The sequence below is a fragment of the Parasteatoda tepidariorum genome, chromosome 1, assembly GCF_982258835.1.
Source record: "Parasteatoda tepidariorum strain Cologne lab strain chromosome 1, Ptep-v5.0, whole genome shotgun sequence".
Lineage (NCBI taxonomy): Eukaryota > Metazoa > Arthropoda > Arachnida > Araneae > Theridiidae > Parasteatoda > Parasteatoda tepidariorum.
The window spans coordinates 125,513,004-125,535,591 of NC_141755.1; the positions used below are offsets into that span (position 1 = coordinate 125,513,004).

Genomic DNA, 22,588 nt, shown 5'->3' on the forward strand with positions numbered 1-22,588 from the left:
TAAAGAACATGATAAAAACCTTTTATATTATAATAAAATATGACTGTGAGTGGGGATTTTGTGACAAATTCAAATATTCGGAACACCATAAAATAGGGGAGGGATTCCATTATAAAAATAAAAATTTTCGGCAACCTAAATCCATGACTTTCCGTGATTTTTTTTCAAAAATAGTTAAATTCATGACTAATTTTGATATCAATACCGAAATTCATGACTTTCCATGGTTTCTCATGACTTTCCAGGTGCGCGGATACTCTGCATATGTAAAGGAAGTCTTGTTTCAATAAAATACATTTCAATGCAATGAAAATATTAATGAGTTATTTAAAAATATAAAAGTTCTCAATTAATGCAAAATCCCTTTGCGTCTACTACCTTGCCATCTTTGATTTTAAGTTTTATGGACACTTTTGAGGATTCACCTTTTCAGAAAAGGTGATTATTTTTTTGCATGCATTTATTTTGTAATTCTTTTCATACAATTTGTGGTCAAAGTCATCACTGTTTTCAAAATTTAATTTTGTTAGTTCAAATGAATGAAAACAGATGACGCTAAAATCTTTTATGAAACGTACATTCATCAAAAGTTTAAAATCTGACAAGAGTGTAACGCTAAACTAACTTTTAAATAACGACAGAATTGTCTTTGTAAAGAAAGAAAAAAAGGTGGATCATCTGAAACATCATATTTGTCAAATTCCTCTTATATTTTATATGTCTTGAAAGATGTCGTCAAGTAGAGTCCAAAATCGGTTTGTTTTTGAAAATTAAATAGAAAGATCGAGTTAAATCGGGTATGTATGGATTACAAATATTTATTATCCTGAATAAACTCGGGCATATCAAAATTCGCCAATACGTTTTTGTTTTATCACGTTCTTATTCGGCCGGAAGCAAAACAAAAAATAATCTGCTGTGATTGGAAGTTTGCCAATAATTTGTTTGTTGCTATTTGTGGGACTGCAGACGTGTCTCGTACAATTGTATATACGCGATGGTGGATGAACTTGCATAGAAAAAAAAAGAGTTAAAAAAATGGCATTTGTGAATGAAAGAAAAAGTAATGCAGATCATGTTTCAGATGATGAACCTATACAAAGACTCATATTTAACTTTTTTTATTGGCCCGAGATCATTTGGGATTGTAAACGGATGACAAATTAATTATTTTTTACGCATAAACAAAATTAAAATTTCAATTTAGAACTTGTGTATTATGTTTTGTTTTAGTTCCTTGTATTTATGAATGAAATAAAAAAAATAGGTTGCTTTTTTTGCATTTTTTTTTTCTTCAAAAAAATTTGTAAGGAATGTTGCTCTGGTACGCTCCTAATCTACTTTCTTATGATACTTTTTTTAAGCGTCAAATGCAAAATAAATTATTCATAAATATATCATGTTCAAAAATAAAATTGTGATCTCAAAAGTGAGAGAGAGTAAAAATCACTATTTAATTATCACCAACATTAAGTACCTTATATGCTTGTATTTCAAAAATAGTTAAGAAAAATAAAATACTATTATAATAATAATAAAAATAATAACAATTTTTGCAGAAACCTAGTTAAAACTATCACAGGGCAAGACAAGGTTGCCACTCAAATCTGGAGAATCTTTTGTTTTACCCGCACACAAGAGGAAAGCTTTTGTATGGGCTGTATTGGGATAACTAATACTACAGACAAACCCCACTACAGTGAACCTTCAGGGGGGACCGAAAATTTCGGTTCACTATAACCGGGAGTTCACTCCTATCCGTGCTGCACATCAACACATCTTTCAGAACTTTCTATGACACATCATTTAAATAAATGACCCTTCAAAAGAAATACAAAAATCAATATGTAGTAGTCACAAAAAAATGTGTTCACTTTTATTCTTATGACTCTTCGTCTTGGGTATACAAAAAATTTAGAGATGGGAAGCTGAGATAGAAGAAGCAAACACGAAAAAAATGCTTATCACTCAATAGATGGTTTTAAAATTCGGTCTATGTATTTTATGTAGAAATTTCAAAATGACCAAAAAATGAAGGGGAAAAAAATCAGTGGAAGAGAGAAAAAAGTTCAGTTTCCTCTCTTCTACAAACAATAATATTATGTTTGCATTGCAAGGCACGGGATTTCGTTCACTCTATTTGGGTGTTCACATTTGCCTGTATTTTTAATAGTTGGAAAAACTTATGAAAGAAGGAAACATACTTTAATGCGATAGTAAATGAACTAGTTTAATAGAGCTGAAATACCATCCTTAAATATCCCACTCGGAGTGATTACCATTTTTTAAAAGATGAAAGATAAAAGACAACATTCCGCGGTTTTTTCCAGTTTTTAAAGAAATAATCAAAATCCCCCGTTATTTCCTCAGGTTTTTATGGCAACCCTGTAAAGTTTACTTTTATCATGATTGCAGCAAAATCATTTTCCATACTATCTTCAACCCACTTTAATAAAAAGGGTACTCAATGGAAAGCTTTTCACTCTGTTAGAATAATAAAACAGCGCAGCAGAGAGAGCGTCTTTTGTAAGTAAGCGCCAAGTGTATAATAATACTGACATAGAAAAGGCAGCAGAGCTTTACAAATAAATCCTTCAGTTTGGCAAAAGCAGTTGAGAAAGATCCTGAAAACAAGCAGATAATATGAAATGAAGAGTGCAAAATAATACACTATGTGGCCAACAGTATAAAACCATCCTGATTACTATGATGCCTGCACCACAGCTGTGCAGTGAGGATTAGTTGACTACGATCTAATTCGTCCCAAAGGTGTTCTATGGGTATGAGAAGGCAGTTATTGAACACCCATTTTGTTATGTTTCCAATCACGGGTAACTAACCATAACAACCGGCGGGGGGGGGGGGGGTCAGGTTACTTTTGGCCACATAGTGTAGTGTTCATAAGAAATATGGGTATGAAATACAGTGATAAGTAAAGTAGGCAAAATAAAAGCATATTCTTCAAAAGTATTTATAGAGAAAAAAAGAAATGTAAAATTTATGAAGAAATATAGCAAGAAACACATGTATAGAGCATAATTCAAACTCCATTCAAAATGAAGATTTTAAAAAAAGTAACAAAAACAATGCAGGGGTCTGTACAGACATTTTGTGAAAGGTTCGTTTTTGTAAAATTGTGAAAAAATGACTCATAATTTGTGAATATAAAATAAACATTAAGTCACTTTCTTTAAACCAGGGTCCTGCTTTTGTGAATGTGTGCAAATAGGGTCCTGTTATGGAAAAAAACTTTTTCAAGGAGTTTTTAAATTGTTAAGACATACAATATCGTGCTCAACACTGTAAAATTATAATTAAAAAAATTAAAATTAAAAAAACAGCAATTGCTGCTACTAAATTAGAGATGCAACATACAAATATTTGGTATTCAGCCAATACAGCTAAACACAGAATATTCATTTCGGACGAATAAAGGAAGAAACGTCTGCCGAAGACAAAACTTAGTTCGTTTACATCTGTCTTTCTTTTTTTCCTTCCCCTGGGAAGGGTTTATTCCATTAACAAAACAATAATGAAGATAAACAACTTTGTGAAGGGTCCGATTAAAAGAAATTCATTTTGTGAAGGGTTCGTTTTGAAGCTAAAATATTTTGTGAAGGGTCCGTTTTTATGAAAAGATATTTTGTGAAGAGTGCGTTTTTATGAAAAGATATTTTGTGAAGGGTCCGTTAACGGACCCAAATTTCTTCTAAACAGACCCCTGCAATGACTAGCTCAATAAATGGGAATCACAAAATATTTCATTAAACTTTACTTTCTTTGAAAATGGAATCAAAATTCATTTTACTTTCTTTGAAAATGGAATCAAAAAGTTAAGGATCCTTACTATGCTATAGACTTATGCTATGAATCAAAATGTAGCTATACAGTTCTGAATAATACATTTTAGAAAAGGGGCTTATTCAGGGCCCCTACAACATGTATACTGTTTAAAATAGAGCAACAAAAATTTCACATACATGAAACTAAGCATTTTTAAAACACTTAAACATATTTTGAGTATTCACATAAAATGAAACGTTATTAAGATACATATAATTAGTTATAATCGTAGATACTTAAATTTAAATAATTTTCAAAATCTTCAAAGTAGATAATTAAAACAGTTTTAAATCAAAATTATCAATACTTAATGGTATACCTCCCACATAGAGGGATTCCAATTCTGAAAGAATGATTTAAAGGATTCTGGTTCAACACCTTGCTTCAATGTAACAATTGAAATACTTTCTGAATTTCGATCACTCGGCTCGCACGACATGTAATCCTGTAAAATATTTTTATAGTTCAGTTATCACTACTACACTTAAAGTTGACTAAAACAAACTTTAATAAACAACTTAAAATAAACAACATTTAAAAAGTTGTCTGTCGAAATTGTCGAAATATAAATTCATTTCAATCAATAAAAAATCCTTTTTTTTTCATATGTATGCATATATATATAGTTCAAAATGTAGAGAAAACATGGAAATATTACAGGACAATGAAAAAAGGGAAAAAGAAAAATGATAATAAAACCCCCCCAAAAAACAGAAATTCCGAAAAGGGAAAAAAAATTAATAAAAATCCGGAAAAAAAGATATAATCACCTCCCACAATTATGTCTGCAGAAAGGAGTGCTTTCTAATATTGCATCAATATAGCCAAAGCAAACTATATCAATACAATAGTGTGAGAAGCACTCAAAAAAATTTTACTAAAAATTAAAGCACATTAAGAAAAAATATCACGCTAAAACAGAAAATAAAATATAAAGAAAAAAACAGAATAAAACATAAAACGAAATCTATAAAGCGAGTTGCGAATTAAAATGAACTTACATGAACGGGAAATTTTTCAAGAATGATTTAAAATATTTTCGTAACAAGATTGGCAGATTACAAAATATAAAAACAGAAGAGCAAATTGAGGTAAAAGCGTAAATAGAGGAGTTTTGTTTTATAGTGCATTCTTACGTTTGATGCGCTTGATTTGTTATTTACCAAGGATGGTCCCGAAAATGGATGTAAGCAAGGTAATATTATCCTGGATAATTGAAAGAAGTTGACAGTTAATAATTTTAGAAAATTAAGTTTTATTTAAAAAAATAAATAAATAAAGGAGGAGGAAACATAAATTGCCTGTTTTGCACATCATGGTAAAAATTATATAAGTTAACAAAGAAATTTTTTAGTATATTTATTTACAATAATATATAATTAACTCAATGATTTTATCTAGAATTTAATTACTTTAGTTGGGTATCAATTGTTTCTTTTCTTTTTGTCCCTTGTGTATTTATTGTATATACATTCATCTGCCTTATTTTCAAAATATTCATTTGAACAAAATAGGTATTTTAAAAATGTTAAATTAATCATAATTTTTTTTTCATGAGTTGTTTAATTAAAATCATCTGAGATCGGTGAAACCCTTAACTAGTACAATCATTCCTAATTAAAAAAAAAACTAAATTCTATTTTTGTTTGTGTTCCTTAATCACCACTATAAAAACTGCAGACAAAATTATATTCGCAATAAAGGTGAAACAGTCACAAAAAAGGGTTTCTGAACTGAAATGTTTCTGCAAATGAGACAAGTGAATCTTTGGTCATTCAGTTTACTGATGACACTTGATCCAATTATGACACTTGAAGGAGCTTTGCGGCTCCTTCTCAAAAAGATCCATTAGTAGCTGAACCTTACCTCATCATTTTCCTATTCCAAATTGAATGGACCTGCTTTCTAAATAAAATAAAAAAAATTCACATCTAGATTTAACCTCCGGTTTAATTAAATTCACTAGCAGAGACTGCTTTAGCTGCTTCCTCACATTTTACAAATTATAACCCCTTAGAATTATAACCCCTTAGACCCCTTATAATAGATCCCTTCTACAATTTTTCATTCAATATTTGTGTCATTTAATTTACAATTAAAAAAAATAGTGTTTTTTGCGTCTAAAGAAAAAATAAGTTTCTATTTCGAGTGAGCATTTCCGAGAAAAAAACCGAATAATTCCCTAAACTCATCCTCCCGCAAAGGAAATATATGTCCTGAAAATTCCTGGTTTCATATGTCACAGTCAACAGAATAATAAGGATATTTTTCTTTTAAAAAAAGTAAAACAGAATTAAACAAAATGCCGTAAAATGATATACAAAAAATGCATTTTGTTTAATTAATTGCAACAATTAAAGCAATATATAAGTAAACAAAAAAAATAGTAAAAGTTGTGTTCGCCTTATCACTGGCTACCCATGGGTCAAATGCTTTTTCCTTCCGAATGGACTTCCGTTAAACGCCACAACATTTCAAATCATGGGTTGAAAAAACTGTCTCCATTCATGTTTGGGTTTTCATATTTACGTGCTTCACAAAATACTTTTCCTTCTTCAGCATTCTTTATTTATATTGAAATCACCGTCAAGCCAGTCACTATACTTTAATAATAAAAATACTTTATATTATTATTATGTTTTTTTTTTTTTATATAAATGGCAGGCACTGAACATTATTTTTCGCCTTAGAAGATGCCGGAATTGTTACTCACTTCACGTTACCCAGTGGGCACCTGTGAACCAAAGTCAGGGAGACGAGCAACATTACCCACGCCACACTGCCACAACCCGTTTATAGGATGGGCCACATTCACACATCAGAGGACAACACATAGAGAGAGAAACATCCCCGCACAGAGCGGGATTCGAACCCGCAGCCATCGGCTTCGCAGTCGGGCGCGCCGACCACTCGACCGGCTATTAGTATTACGTAAATACATTAAAAATGCCCGGTGGTGAAAACAAAAAGGCAAAACGACGCACTCTCTTGAGCAAAATTAAAATGATATGACTCTTGATATGACTCTTGAACAAAATTAAAATGATATGACTCTTGATATGACTCTTGAACAAAATTAAAATTTGTGGACACCATCCAATCCAAATCAATACCCGTTTTGACAATGGGTAATATATGTATGAATAAATATGCATACATATGACTCACTCACACACAGATATATAGAGGGACAAATCATTCTAATTGCAGATAAAGTAAGATACTTCATTCAAAAGTGCAAGACTCTGTTCAGTAAAAACTCAGAGTAAAAGGTCACTATTTATCACCCGCATGTCAACTGTGAAATTTTTCTGAGTTAGCAATTTTTATACTGGGTGCAAATATTGCTTATTTCTGCCACTTTCACATACACATGGCATGCATTAGTAAAGAGACTCTAGAAAAACATATACAAGAGATACAAATTATTGCATTAAAAATAGGTATAAAAGCAATAGGTGGAAATATTCAAGTTGAAAGTAAGAACTGTTGCCGAGTTTACGAACGATACTCACAAATTCAGTCTATTAAAAAATAGGGTGATTTGAAATTCATGTGCTACAACAATATCATATTAAAAATATAGTGATTTGGAAAACTATGCAAAAAAAAGCTAAATATGATGGTGGATGCTAATAAAGGACGTCGAAATCTCAGAATTTAATAAAATGTGTAGAAACAGTAAAAAAAGTTAAACTACCCAAAAACGATTGAAAAAGGAATCGTCAAGGATACAGTACTTTTTAAAATCAAATTTGAAACTTACAAGTTGCATTAAAAAACTATGGATGTAAAAATACCTTGAAAACGAAAAATAACTGCTGAGATCAGAAAGTTGTGAATCGTGCACATAAAATAGTGACAACTCAAATTTGAATTTTGGGTTATGCAATTTTATATAGTATTAAAAATACCAAAGTTAGAGAAATCCTTTGTTCGGGTAAAGATGAGGATTTATGATGTCATTGAGAGAATCAAAAAAAGATAACAATAATTTGAAATTCCTGCATCATAACAACAACATATTAAAAATTTTGAATTTGAAAAATCACAAAATAAATATTCAAACCACCTGAAGTTATTTTATTTTGTTTTAAAACAGTAGTTGAACAGTCTGCCCAATTTATTGGTTTTTACGACTACTCCATAGCAAATGTTCAACTCTATAGCATTGTCATTTTGAATCCAATCCAGAAGACAAGGGAACTAACTAGATCAACTATTGGGAGAAATTTGCCTTCATGGAGCACTTTGTGATGAAACTAACCTGCATTTGTATTACATGGCAAGGAACCTCACACGGTTAGCTTGACGGCAAGGGGCATCTAACGCATGCGGATATTTCACGTCAGCACTGTGGTAGGTGCAAGCCGGATGTGGAATTCGTATCGATCAGCCATCGATGGGATTCGAATCCGGTTCACCTCATTGAAAAGTGAATGTTCTATCCACAGAGCCATTATGACTCTTACGGAAAAATTAGAAATAAATGAATGCACAGCAGGCAAAGAAAAAGCAGATAAGGGTAGATCGAGAAGAAGAATCTTATGTACCTGCTATTAATGCATTACAGTTAATTGCAAAATTTTATATAATTATTTTCATGGATTACGGATTACAAAACTTTAAACACAATTTACTCGTAATGAAACTATGTTTAACTAGTACAATTTTCAACCGATTCACTTCAAATTTTGACAACACAATAAATATAGTTTTTTAATTGGGTTGACTGGTTTTTAAGTAATCCATGAAAATCTAACTTATTTTATGCCATATTTTTTTCCAGTTTTTTTTTTCATAATGCCATCATTTTCTAAAAAGAATAATTACTTCTTAAAAAAAATCTTACGTGCTATACAAACTACATTTATGTAGTTTTAAAAAAATAATAAATAAACGAATTGGATGATTTTTCTTTCCTCTTGCGAGTGCACAAAATTCTGGATAATTTAAAAAATAATTTATAAAAAATGTAGTATATAAGAACTCAATTTTAAAACTTTTGTATTTATAAAATGAAGAATGAAACGAAATGTATTATATTAATCTACTATCATTGCAAAATTCATTAAAAAATCCTCTTTTACAGGCTTTTTCTGTGTTGAGAGGAGGCTTAAGAGATTTTAATAAAGTAAGGACACTCTATTGTAGAGGCTGTTAAAAGGTGGAGTTTCATTCCCCAATAAAACTGTTTCTTTTTTGATTTAGCTATTGTACAGATTATAAACCATTGATATAAAAAAACTATAGAACTATAGGGAAGAAACTATAGAAACTTAATAAATTACTATTGTGGAAGGCAGTACTGTAAAGATCACAATTTGTTAAGAAGAACTCTGGAAACTGTACACATTAGAGATACAATTAAATATTTAAGTAAAGGGAAAAAAACTATAGAAACTTAATGAATTACTATTAAGGAAGGCAGAAGAAAATAGGACCACCCTCCCACCCAGCAACTAAATTGGTTCATGTGATTATCATACACATGGTTGTCACTCAAATCTGGAGAAGAAAAAAAAAATTTCTTTACGTACATATTATATGCAATATATTAAAAAGGTAACACTCTGTGCTCTAGAGCGAGCTATATTAGGCTAGTTTTAATTAGTGGAAAAACTTAAAAGGCTTAACATACTTAAAACAATAACGCAGCAATAAATGAAATAGTTTAGTATAGCTGAAATATCATCCTTACATGTCCTTTGGCTGGTAACCACTTTTAAAAACGAAAATAAGAAATAAAATTCCCCGTATTTTCCCAAGTTAGTAAAGAAGAAAGAAAAATTCTCTGTTATTTTAGGTGATTTTTAAATTCCCTGTATTTTCCAGGTTTTCCTTGCAGAGCGGCAACTCTAATACTGTTTTAATTTCTCCTACATTTAAAAATATATATCAAATTAGACATATTATTTCAATCACAGTTACCTCAGCTAATTTATTTGCTCCACTCTTTTCCTCTTCATTTGCTCCCTTTCCGATCCACAAATAAACAATATCTCCTGCATCTAAAATCATGACATCATCTTCACACAAATCCTAAAACATAGATTAGAATTTACTTACAATTTCAAAATAAGATTGCAATGTATTTTCTAATGAAACACTTAAAATCGGCTAGTTCAATATCATATGAAACTTTACAAACAAATTTAATTGGGCATTCTTTTATTATTCTATGAAAAGAAAGATAAATTAAATATATTTTCTCTCAATAGTTATTTTTATTATAAAAAATGTGTTGCATCCACTTTTCAGTATTTTGAGCATGACACATACATTGTATCTATATTGAATTAATGTGAATAATTGTATATAATTTAAATTTTTTACAGCATTATTTTTTTAAAAAAATGTTTAATGACAGTTTAGAGGTACAGAATGAGATTTTTTTCCGTGCCTTTTCATCACTCTTTTGCAATTTCCGTTTTAAACTCAAGATATTTTTTTTTTAATTATTTTTCTCTTGATTTTCAAAATAAAATGACAAGTCTTTCAAAACCTCTTGAGTAAAATTGCACATCTCTTCAATTTTCATTTTTCCAGACCGGTTTGAAAGCCTGAAGAGCCTGGGTTTGATGATGGGTCGGGAGGGAAGATCACGTGACTTTGGATACTCTTCTTTTCCTCCCAAGGGTGACCAAAATTCTTCCGGCTCTTCACCCTCTTTTATTTCAGTAAAATTTCTGCAATAAAATCATTTTATAACAATTCCAAAAATCAAATAAATAGATGCATGGTAGAAAATATACAATTAATATTTGAAAGAAAAATAGAATTTATTAGAGGAAAAAAATCACTCAATAAATTTTTAAAAAGAATCACATATTATGTACTAAAGAGTCGGAGACAAAATGAACTTAAAAAATTACTTATCTTTTTCAATTCTTTTTTAACAATAACAGTATATTTACAATAATTATTGTTTGCATTTTGATAACATTTTCATTTTTGGGCCGTTTTTTATTAGCATTAGTCATTTTTAAATACAAGCTTAATGACGTTTTCTCAAAGCTCAAATGTTATATAAAATCACATCTTTTAGCAAATAATACAATTTTTATGCTTTCTCACTTCCTTGTTTGGGCTCATGAGAATTTGCAAGAGAAAAAAAGTTGAATTATTTACTGATTTTTATTAAGGGGAAATGCATTAACATATCTTTCACAAAATTATTCGCATGTATATTTCTTTTTGCCTATAAAATAAATCTCAACTAATATTCAAAGTACTTAAAATATGCAAAATGAGATTTAAATATCTTTAAAGTTCAAGATATAATTAGCTTTAAAAACTATGACAATTATACTTAACATTTTTATCAAAATATTTATGCTTTAGTAAAAGAAATAATTTTGTTGGGATTTTTTTTTTTTTAAAGTTTCTTCCCTTTAAATTTCCTTTAGTTAGGTAGATAATTTTGCAAACAACTAAAAATTAAGTTTTCAAATTCAGAAATTGGACAAATTAATCATTAATGTATTCAACATTGCTGTAGTAACATTTTCCATAGCTAGTAAAATAAAAAATAAAATAAAATAAATAATAAAAAAAAGTCTAATATAATGTAGACAGTTCTAAAGTTATTATTTATAACTCTATTTGAATATAGAAACTTAAATTTGTATGTCTTTTACTAAAATCCTAAATAATAGAAATTTTTAAAAAAGATTAGTTTTAAAAATAATTATTTTTTAACCTATCAGGTGATACAATCTTCATAATACTTCTTCCCATTTCTTGCTCTTCGTCAAACGAGTCCTAAAAAAATTATAAAAATATACCATAAATAGAAATCATTAAAGAGATTATGGTAGTACAGCCAAATCCCATTTTAGCAAATCCCTAGGGACTGAAGCAATCACAACGCAATAACGAAAATTCTTTATACCGATATTACAAATTTCAACATTAACCAAAAGTATTTTGTTACATTGGAATTTTTTGCAGAAAAATTTTTTTTATTGCATTTAATTACAGTTTACTCTACATGTAGAAAATAGCAACCAAAAATTTTAAAAGCTCACAAAAACATCCAAATTAAAAAGAATTTATTATCACTTATTTTACAGAAACTATGTAATCCATAATTTTTTTCTGTACCAATGATTTAAAACCAGTATAAATTACTCCTAATTATGCACATTTTCAAACAACTGAACTGGAAATCACTTTTTTGGAAAGCCACATGTATTTTTACTTCTTCAAACAAGAATAAGTTGGGGTTTCTGAGTGATTATTTTTTCTTTTTGACATGTCCTTCTCATATTAGATACTTTTTTTATTTTGAAGATGCAAAAATACTCGAATTCCGAGATCATTGTGTACTTCTGAAGACTGGAAAAGTGTTTTGATCATGAGAGAAAATGAGAATTGTTGCTTATTTTCACCTTTCTTAAATTGGATTACGAGTTTCGTCATATCGGTATTTTTAATTCATTGTTTCTATGGGAATTTGGAAAATATTCGTTGCATTGAAATTTTTGCTAAAACGGAATTTGACTGTAATTGTTATCAGTGAAAAAAACTAAATTGAATATGAAAAACTGCAGGTGGCAAAAACAGTGAATAAGTTGCAAACTACTCCGTGCCACAAATTAGGGGACTGGGCCCATGTCCAAGAGGGCGTGGGTTTGATCCCCATCAGCCAAAGACTTCCCGTGCATTAAATGGTGACTGGTACACGCTACATCTGTCAAGTCACAAAGTCCTCCACGTTCCCACAACATGTCATACCTCTGGGGGTACTGATCCAGGAGTTTCTTTGTCTTCTGGATTGGTTCAAAATGACAAGGCTATGGAACATTAGTAGTTGTAAACTTAAAATTGGGTTCGCTGTTCAACGGCGGTTATAAAATAAAAAGATATCCTGCCGTTCTTTATATTGGGTTTGAATAATGTATGTCAATATTTTTCCTCATTAATAATGTATTTAATTGATGAGACGAGACAAGAAACAGCACGCGCTTCTAAATCTAACTTTAATCCTCTTTGTTTACACACACACACTGAACAACAAAATTAATAGAAAGAATAAAACATGAATAATAGCGCCCTCTAGTGATGAGGCAAATTGAATTTAAGGCCGAACATGCCGCCCACCTTGAAATACTATTTCAAAATTCTTAAATGTGATACAAATGCAATAAGACATTAAATGAATTGTTTACATGAATACACTTACATAAAGACAGTACAAATTACAAATAGTATAAATTTCTGCTTATTTTGGTAAGAGACACAATTTTGTTACATTTCTTTTAAATATGCCATCTGATGTTCTAACAGTTACAACTCTAACATGGTTGTCAATACCGGGGTGTAATTGAACTACTCTGCACATTTTCCACTTGGTAGGTGGCAAATTATCATCTTTTAACAAACACAAATCATTAATTTCGATGTTTTTAGTTGGCATAAGCCATTTTGGTCGTTGTTGCAGTCTACACAAATATTCCTTGTGCCAACGTTTCCAAAACTGCTGTACCATTTTTTGGATTATTTGCCATCTTGTTAGATAAGAAATGTTAGATTCGGTGTAATTTGGTTCGGGAATGCTTGTTAATGGTCTTCCGATTATAAAATGACCTGGTGTTAAGGCCGATAGGTCGTTAGGGTCACAAGATAAGGCAGTTAAAGGTCGAGAATTGAGACAAGCTTCGATCTGGGCTAAGAGGGTCTCAAATTCTTCGTGTGTTAATTTGATATCACCCACAACCCGTTTTAAATGATATTTCGTGGATTTAATGCCCGCTTCCCATAGGCCCCCCATGTGAGGAGCGCCGGGCACGTTTAGATGCCAACGTATACCCATATCAGACAAAAATTTGTCAACATTTTGATTATAACCCTTTGAATTTGCTAGTCTTTCATATTCCATTAGTTTACGCTTAGCTCCAATAAAATTGGACCCGCAGTCACTGTATATGTCGTTACACTTACCCCTACGTGAAATAAATCGCTTTAGGGCTGCAATGAAGGCATCTGCAGAAAGATCAGTGACCAACTCTAAATGGATAGCTCTAGTTGTAAAGCAAATAAAAAGAGCTATATATGCCTTGAATGTTTTAGAGCCCCGTCCTTTAGCTGCTTTAATTTGGAACGGGCCTGCATAATCAACTCCACATCGTATAAATGTAGGAGCTGGTGAAATTCGACTGGATGGCAAATCACTCATCATTTGGTTAGTGACAGATGCTCTAATTCTACAACATTTAACACATTTTCTAATTAAATTTCTGATAATGTCTCTAGCACCCATGATCCAAAAAGTTTCCTGAATAGATGATAGTACAAGTTGAGCACTAGCATGTAATAAATTTTGATGATAATGTCTAATAATGAGATCAGTTAAGGCATGCCTTTTTGGCAGTAAGATGGGATGCTTTTGGTCGTATCCGATATTTGCATGTCGCAAGCGACCTCCCACCCTAAGTATACCTGAATGATCCAAAAAGGGATTGAGAGATAAAATTTTGCTTTTGCAAGATAAGGGTTGATTTTTTTGAAGAGCATTGATCTCATTATTAAACTCAACAGATTGAACTAATTTAATCAATACATTCATAGCATTATTAAGTTCATCAGTTTTTACAAAACCAGTTACCTTACTTTTGGAGTTTCTGCAATTGTGAATGAATCTTAAGCAATATGCTGTTACACGTTTAAGTTTAGAGAAAAAGGAGAATTTGTTTATCAATTCATCTGCTTCAGATGAATCTCTGATTGTAGCAATTGACTGCACAGTACACACTCTTTCTTCAGGCACAGGCTCACACATTTGAGATATGAGCATATTTGTTTGGAAAGAAATCGGTTGATACAGAAATGTTGGACCACTAAACCACTGAGATGTTAATAATGTTGATGATGACACACCACGGGTTGCGATATCTGCTGGATTTGTATCACCACTAATGTGATGCCACTGATTTGGGGAAGATAAGCTTTGAATTTTTGCTACTCTGTTGGAAACAAAGGTTTTCCATCGGCTGGATGGCGATCCCAACCAAGAAAGAACGATAGTTGAATCTGTGTAGAAGTGAGATTGGGATATTGGAATATTTAATGCACTGCACGTAAATTTCATCAGCTTTGCTAGAAGCAAAGCTCCGCATAGTTCTAGTCTTGGAAGAGATTCATTCTTTAGCGGTGCAACTCTTGTTTTGGATACAACAAGTTGAACACTGATTTGTTCATCATCTAGCCCTGAGCGACAGTGTATGACAGCCGCGTAAGCCTTTTCTGAAGCGTCGCTGAAACCAAACAATTGAAATTGCTTGTTAGGTGACAAGAGTCTTGGTATTTTGATGTCTTTTACGAGCATCATATCTTCTGCAAGCTTTGTCCACTCTTGTGAGATATTTGGAGAGATCGTGTCATCCCACTGCAATTTATGCTTCCACAGTTCTTGCATAATTAGCTTGCATTTAATTGTAATAGGTGCCAACCAACCTAGAGGGTCGAATGTTCTGGCAATAGTGGAAAGAAGTAGGCGTTTTGTCAAGGTACCTTCAAAGGATGTTGGAGTAACCTTAAAAAGGAACACATCGTCTGCTGGGTTCCAAAGAACACCTAAGGTCTTTATGATATTTTCACTGTCTAGATCAAGGGATGTATTTTTCAAGCACAAGTCTGCATCAATTGTCTTCAAAAATTCATTGCTGTTTGATGACCATTTCCTCAGACTGAAACCAGCGCTTGATAACATTTGCATTAATTGTGTTTGTAATTCATGAGCTTCACTGAGTGTCTCAGCTCCAGACATTAAATCGTCAACGTAGAAGTCTTTCATGACTGCATTGGAGGCCAAAGGAAAATTATCTGCTTCTTCTGCTGCTAGTTGTTGAAGACATTTTGTAGCAAGATAAGGCGCGGAAGCTGTGCCGTACGCGATTCTAGTGAGTCGATAATCTTGAATAGGCTCAAAGGGTGAGTTACGCCATACGATTCTTTGAAAGTCAGAGTCCTTCAAAATAACCTGTCTGTACATTTTCTCAATGTCTGCTGTTAGAGCAATTTTATGTGTTCTAAATCTTATGAGCAATGTTGTTAAGTCATCTTGCAACTGCGGTCCTACCATCAATTTGTCATTAAGTGAAACACCAGTTGAAGATTTTGCAGAACCATCGAAGACAACACGGAATTTATCCCCGATTTTGTTTGGAACTGGATGATGAGGGAGATAAAAACTAGATGTGGCTGGAACGTCAATGTCCGTTTCTGGTATTAATTCCATGTGCCCGAGATCTAAATAATCTTGCATGAATTTATGATGCTGCATAGAAAGTGACTGATTTTTGACAAACCTATGTTCAATTTGTTGCAAACGATGAATAGCAAAATTTCTAGATGAACCAAGTTCTTCAGATGACTCACGAAAAGGAAAATTGACAGCAAATCTGCCAGTAGAGTCTCGAGAAAATGTTTCTTTAAAATGATTTTCGCATGCAATTTCTTCCTCTGAATAGGACTTTGCTTCTGTAATTTCTTCTAGCTTCCAGAATTTATCTAGCTGATACTCGACTGAGTTGAAACTAGCGTGGTTTGATACAATTGTATTAGTTATAGTCTTTGTTTTGCCTAGGATAATCCACCCAAAAATAGATTCTAGAGCTGTTAAAGAATGCTCAGGAACCGAAAAATGTCCATTTAGCATGATTTCTCCAAATACATCTGCTCCCAAGAGGATGTCTATTGGACCTGGTTGAATGCAATTTTTATCTGCTAGTGGGAGATGTTTAAAAGAAGTTAAAGCTGTCGCATCGACTCGAAATTGAGGAAGGTCACAAGTAATTTTGGGAATGATTAATGCCTCAACAGAAATACACGCGTTTTTATAAAATTGTGATGAAATTTCTAACTGAACGGAACTTGCAACCTTACCAATTTTTTGGGAACTCAAACCATCTACGTTAACATTTGTTTTAGAACGCTTTAATTGTAATAAATTTACGCAATTTTCTCTAATAAATGTGCCTTGACTAGCTGAATCAATTAAAACTCTGCATTTATTTAGCGCACCATTAATGTCTTTAACGTAAACAATCGCAGTAGGCAATAATACGCCACGAGATACAACTGTACTATTGCTAGTAATGGTGAGTTCATTGCCCTCAGTTTGCGAGTCTGATTTGTTTTCGCTCGTATTTTTTGAACATAATATTGTATTATGTGGTTTCGAACAATTTTTACACATGCTAGCTCTACATTTAGAGAGTGGATGACTTCTATTATCTTTTAAACAATTAGAACATAAACGGTTACTTTTAATTATTGTCCATTTCTCTTTAATCGATAAATTTTTAAAGCTATCGCAATTAAATAGTTTATGATTCTCTCCTTTGCAAAACACGCATAAATTAGAGACGATCGGATGAGAAACTTTATTCTGCCTATAACCGCAAAACGAACTTTGACCTTGTTTTACTTTCTGGCAATTAGCCAAGGATGCGAGCACATTTGCTCTTTTTAATATAAATTCTTTAAAATATTGAAAAGAAGGTTTAATTTGTTTTGATTCTTCTAACGACCAATTTTTGAGTGTTTCGTGATCTAATTTGTTGCGCAATAGAAATATAATTATTGTATCCCAATGCTCGACAGGTTGTTTGAGAATTTTTAATGTGTCGATACATTGTTGTGTGGTGTCAATAAGTTTTCGCAAACCAGTAGCTGATTCATGCTTTAGATTAGGCTGCGAAACTAATTTGCTTAAAGCTGCATTTGTTATTTCTGATTCATTTTCGTATCTGTCTTTTAGAATTTGCCACGCTGTGTCATAATTATCATTAGAAATTTGTATAGATTGCAACAAACCAAATGCTTCGCCTTTAACTGAAAGTTTAAGATATTGTAATTTCTGACTTTTACTTAAGTTATCGTTGTCTCCAACGCAAGCTAAAAATAGATCTCTAAAGGAAATCCAATCAATGAAATTTGATGTAAAAATTGGCAATTCAACTCGCGGTAATTTTACATTGTTTTGACAGTTTGAAGTATTTAAGGATATGTCATTGTTAGATGCAGTATTGTTAATAGTTGTACTATTATTTTCGTTTAATTTTATCATTTCATCTTTTAAGGTTATTTTTAATTTATCTAGTTTTGAAAAGATATCATGCATTTCCTCTTCATAATTGTTATAATCTGTATCTTGACATGTGCTTAGTATGTCAATATTCAATTTATCGATTTCGATGTTTAATGTGTTTACATTATTTTCATAGACTTCAATTATTGAAGTAGATATTGTTTGATTGTTAAGTAAGTCAATTTGATTAGTTAATCTAGTTAGCTTACCTTTTAGGATCCTTTTTTGCTGTAGTAATTGATCCATTGTGTTTGTGACCTTCTCAATTAACGAGTGCGATGGTTTTGCTTTCGATTTGCTTTTGGGTTTTTTTAATGTTATTCCGTTGATTTAGAAGTTTCGTTGACTGTGTCAGTGTCATTCATCTTAAAAATTATATGCTGGGGCTCGGACGGACCATTTCGATGATGAGACGAGACAAGAAACAGCACGCGCTTCTAAATCTAACTTTAATCCTCTTTGTTTACACACACACACTGAACAACAAAATTAATAGAAAGAATAAAACATGAATAATAGCGCCCTCTAGTGATGAGGCAAATTGAATTTAAGGCCGAACATTAATAACTGACAACAATGATGTTTATAACCGTATATTAACTTGTAAATAACTGTAGATAACCGTTAATTTAGTTTGCATTTATTCATCCAAAGTCACATACTATAGGAAGCACACCCAAGTAAAAAGTGAATGGCAGAAGTAACACTTTCAGGAAAAATGGGATAATAAGAACGATTCACACTTTTAAAACACTTGTATGGATTTAATGAATATTGGTTTCATTTCACATTCTTAAATCATAGAATAAGTATAAAAGACAACAATTTTAAGTATGATTAAAAAAATTAAGAAAAATGTCCAATTTTATACCATTTCAAATGAGATGTAGAAGATATTGACCAATTTTATTTATCTACTTTGCAACAAACTTCTCTATGTAAGACATCGTTTCCACATCAAAGCGTTTTGAAAATAAAACTTCAATCCTCCCTCATAACATTTAAAAAATGTTTGAATGTCAAATTCAAAATTTTTCTAAATAATTTAAAGCAGTTGAGACCAGGATTTAAACCTTTATTTTAAAAAAAATTTTAAGTATTTAGAATTTTAAAAATCTATATATCATACTATTTAAGAGTTAATTTGAGTATTCATAGTTAACAATATTTGATTAAAAAATGAAAATGTTGTTTGTTAATTTAATATGTGTATATATATATTTAATAGGTTACTTGTTAATTTAGCAGCATCAATAAAATTTGATAATGTTATTTTAAAAATTTTTTATACAGTTGAAAAATTAGATTTTACTATAATTAATTACAATAAAAATGTAAAGTTACATTTTTATAATTTCTTTAGACATTCATTAATTATTCTTTGTCGACGATAGTCCTGTTTCTGACAATCTTAAAATGATTCATTAACAAAAGAAAGAAAGCTAAACATTAACTTACAAAAGGAAATAAAGGCTAACATCTAAAATGCTATGTAATCAATAGATATAAAAACAAATTAACAAAGGATAACTAATAGAAATAAACAGCAAAGCTAATAATTATTAATGAGCAAAAAAACGAGTTAACAAGGAATCACAAAAAAATAACAATTAAAGTTAAAAAACAATTAAAAATATTATTAAAATTTTTTACATGTTATTTGTGTGAATATGGATTCTCAGTATTAACCAACATAAAAACGGATTTTCAGTGTTAACCAACATAAAAACGAAAGAAAAGAAAAAAAGTTCAAGACTGTTAAATGTAGAAGACAATATGAGTGTAGAATTGTCATTTTTAAGACCAACTATAAATGAAATTATTGAAAAACATCAAACTCAAATTTCTCATCAAAATTATTCTTGTTATTAACTTGTAATTAATCTCTTCATAAATATGCTTTTGTAGTACATATTATTTTATTTTACATAAAATTATTATCATAAACTAATTTACACAGTGTATTATAGGTAAGTAAAGAACTTGTAAACTTTTTTTTTCTTCGTGTGCCGTCAAATTTCAAAATCATTAACAGTGTGCCGCGACAAAAAAAAAAAGAAATGTTGTGAATCACCGGATTAGAATAAAAAATTTAGTTATAAATAGTAAAACCTGTCCAATCCACAAATAGGTGAGAGTAGGCGTTTCCAAAATAAAAACATCGTTGGAGTTAAGAGAGCAGCTTGATTCAGGAATCTATTTAAAAATACAATAAAAGGGGGGAATTAGAGTTGGGGGTGGGGGTACTACATTTAAACTTTTTTAAACAAGGATTTTTAGAACATTGCTACTTAAATAGTTATTCCATTTCTTAAAAACAGACAACACATTTTTTGAACTAAGATTTATAATTAAATTAATTACCAATAAAGAATACCACACTTAAGAATACTAAAGAATACCAATAAAGAAAAAAACTGGATTTATATAATAATAGCGATATTGGAATTTAAAATAGTGTGAATATGAATCTCGATACTGAATTTTAAGAACGCGAAAATACAAATCGCGATATTGAGTTTTAAAATCGCGTGAATAGGAACGTGATATTGGATTAAAGAAAGCAAAAATACAAATTGCACTATTGTATTTCTGAATCACGTAAATACGAATCAGTATGCATGATTTTTTGATCCACTGAAAACGAATAGTGGCATTGGTCGCGTGAATACGAATAGCGATATTAATTTCGAAAACTTGTCATAACACATTGAGGTATTGGATTTTTAAATCGCGTGAATACGAATCGCGATATTAATTTCGAAAACTTGTCATAACACATTGAGGTATTGGATTTTTAAATCGCGTGAATACGAATCGGGATGTGCGATTTTTAAATCGCGTGAATATAATTCACAATGAGTCACTTTCAAATCAGGTAAATACGAGAATCGATGTTTTGATATTAAAATCACGAAAATATGAATGATGATATGAGCGGATTCCGGCCTAGTTTCAAATATTAAAAACAATGAAAATCTGACAAACCAAAAAAAAAATTTATTAATAAATAAATAAAAAATTAAAATTGGGGAAGAGTCACATGCATGAAAACGTCTCGTTAAAGCGATTTAGCGAAGGTTTCAAAATTTAAATTTTAGATTGTAGAACTTAGTTCTTGCTTTAAATTTCAGATTGCAATGAAAATGTTGTCGGATTATAAATTTTGATTCGCGGACGAATCAATGGTCTTGAGATACGCGGAATTCGGCGAAAAAATCACATGACCTGTTCATAGACCTGGTGGATGATACACTTAGAATACAATGACTTCTGTAAAAAAAAAAAAAAAAAAAAAATTTAAACCTTTTGCAGGTAGCTTACTGAACTATCATTGTAAAGAATTGGGGTTCTATCTAGAATATTCTATCTAAAATTCTATTCTATCCAAAACAAGAGAAGAGAAAATGAGTGGACCATACTTTCCAATCTCACCTCCATGCCTTTAGCTTCCACATTTGAATGAAATTGTTAAGTAAAGAAATGCTAATTCCTCTGATTCTGTTCAAATTTCAAATTGTATATAGCATTAAAATTAAATAGATAAAAGCTGAAAAATTTTATAGATAGAAGCGGCATAAAGCCCACCCAGCTTCTGATCTGTAAGTAACAGCTTCTCTCCAAAGTAAACGAGTCCTACGCTCAATGCAGAAACAATCTTGGAGCCTTTACCTCCATGATTCCTCTGGTCAGCAATGGGCTGTGGTTGGAATGCTTTACTTTTATACTATTTTAGATATTTTCCTTACATAAAATATATTTTATGAAGATTCTATTATATGGAATTTAAAACTGCTCAGTCACTTGTCACTTATACGAATGGTTCGAAAGATTTTGATAACTTCCTTGTTTTTTTCCTCACTTAACTATTAGTTTGCGTTCCATAAAATATTAATTTATTCCAATTTCTACAAAGATTAAACACAAAATAAAAGAAGAGCACTTTAAAAACATTTGATCTCGAGATTAAATTTAATCTCTATAATTTTAAATGCAACCTCAATGGTTTGAGAGACTAACTTTCAATATGCTTACTAATATGTGCATAAAAGATAAAATTGTATAGATAAAGATGACATAAAAACATGTATGCTTTACAATTCAATATTTTTTTCCATTCTTGAATTTATTTTAACATAGAATATAATAAATAAACATAGAAAATTTATTTTTATTTTTACTGCCAACTCTTGGGAAAAATGATTTTCATAATTGTATGCAAAATCGAATTTTCTTTCCTTAAATAAATTTAGAGACGAAATATGCTAAATGAGATATTAGTAAGAAGGGCTTTCAACCAGATTAAACTATTGGGACCCTATTTTTTAGATTACTCCCATATTTTTCTCAAGCAACAAAAACTGAATGGGTTGAAAAAATAACACCTTTTTTGTGAACGATTTTGTAACTTAAGATATTTTCTGCATTTATTAGCAAGCATATTGAAAGTTAGTTTCTCAAACTATTAAGATTACATTTAAAATTATAGGCATTAAATTTAATCTCGAGATCAAATTTTTTAAAAGTGCTCTTCTTTTATTTTGAGCACAGTATTATTGTATAATCTTTGCAGAATTTTGAATAAATTAATACTTTATGGAACGCAAACTAATATTTAAGTGAGGAAAAAAACAAGGAAGTTATCAAAAT

At 30.8% G+C, this 22,588-nt stretch overlaps 1 protein-coding gene across 4 annotated transcripts in view; it reads right to left on the reverse strand.

The window, feature by feature from the left end:
- Positions 1 to 1,632: 1,632 nt before the first annotated feature.
- Positions 1,633 to 22,588, reverse strand: part of Gel (Gelsolin) — an 89,266-nt gene continuing 68,310 nt past the window's right edge. For all 4 annotated transcript variants that reach the window (XM_071179358.2, XM_043054553.3, XM_043054551.3 and 1 more), the window contains 6 exons: positions 20,051 to 20,134; positions 11,546 to 11,607; positions 10,349 to 10,532; positions 9,775 to 9,885; positions 4,163 to 4,288; positions 1,633 to 2,624 (listed from right to left, as the gene is read on the reverse strand). In XM_071179358.2, the coding sequence (XP_071035459.2) occupies positions 2,595 to 2,624; positions 4,163 to 4,288; positions 9,775 to 9,885; positions 10,349 to 10,532; positions 11,546 to 11,607; positions 20,051 to 20,134 (597 nt within the window). In that variant the 3' untranslated portion in view covers positions 1,633 to 2,594. The remainder of the gene's footprint in view (positions 2,625 to 4,162; positions 4,289 to 9,774; positions 9,886 to 10,348; positions 10,533 to 11,545; positions 11,608 to 20,050; positions 20,135 to 22,588) is intronic.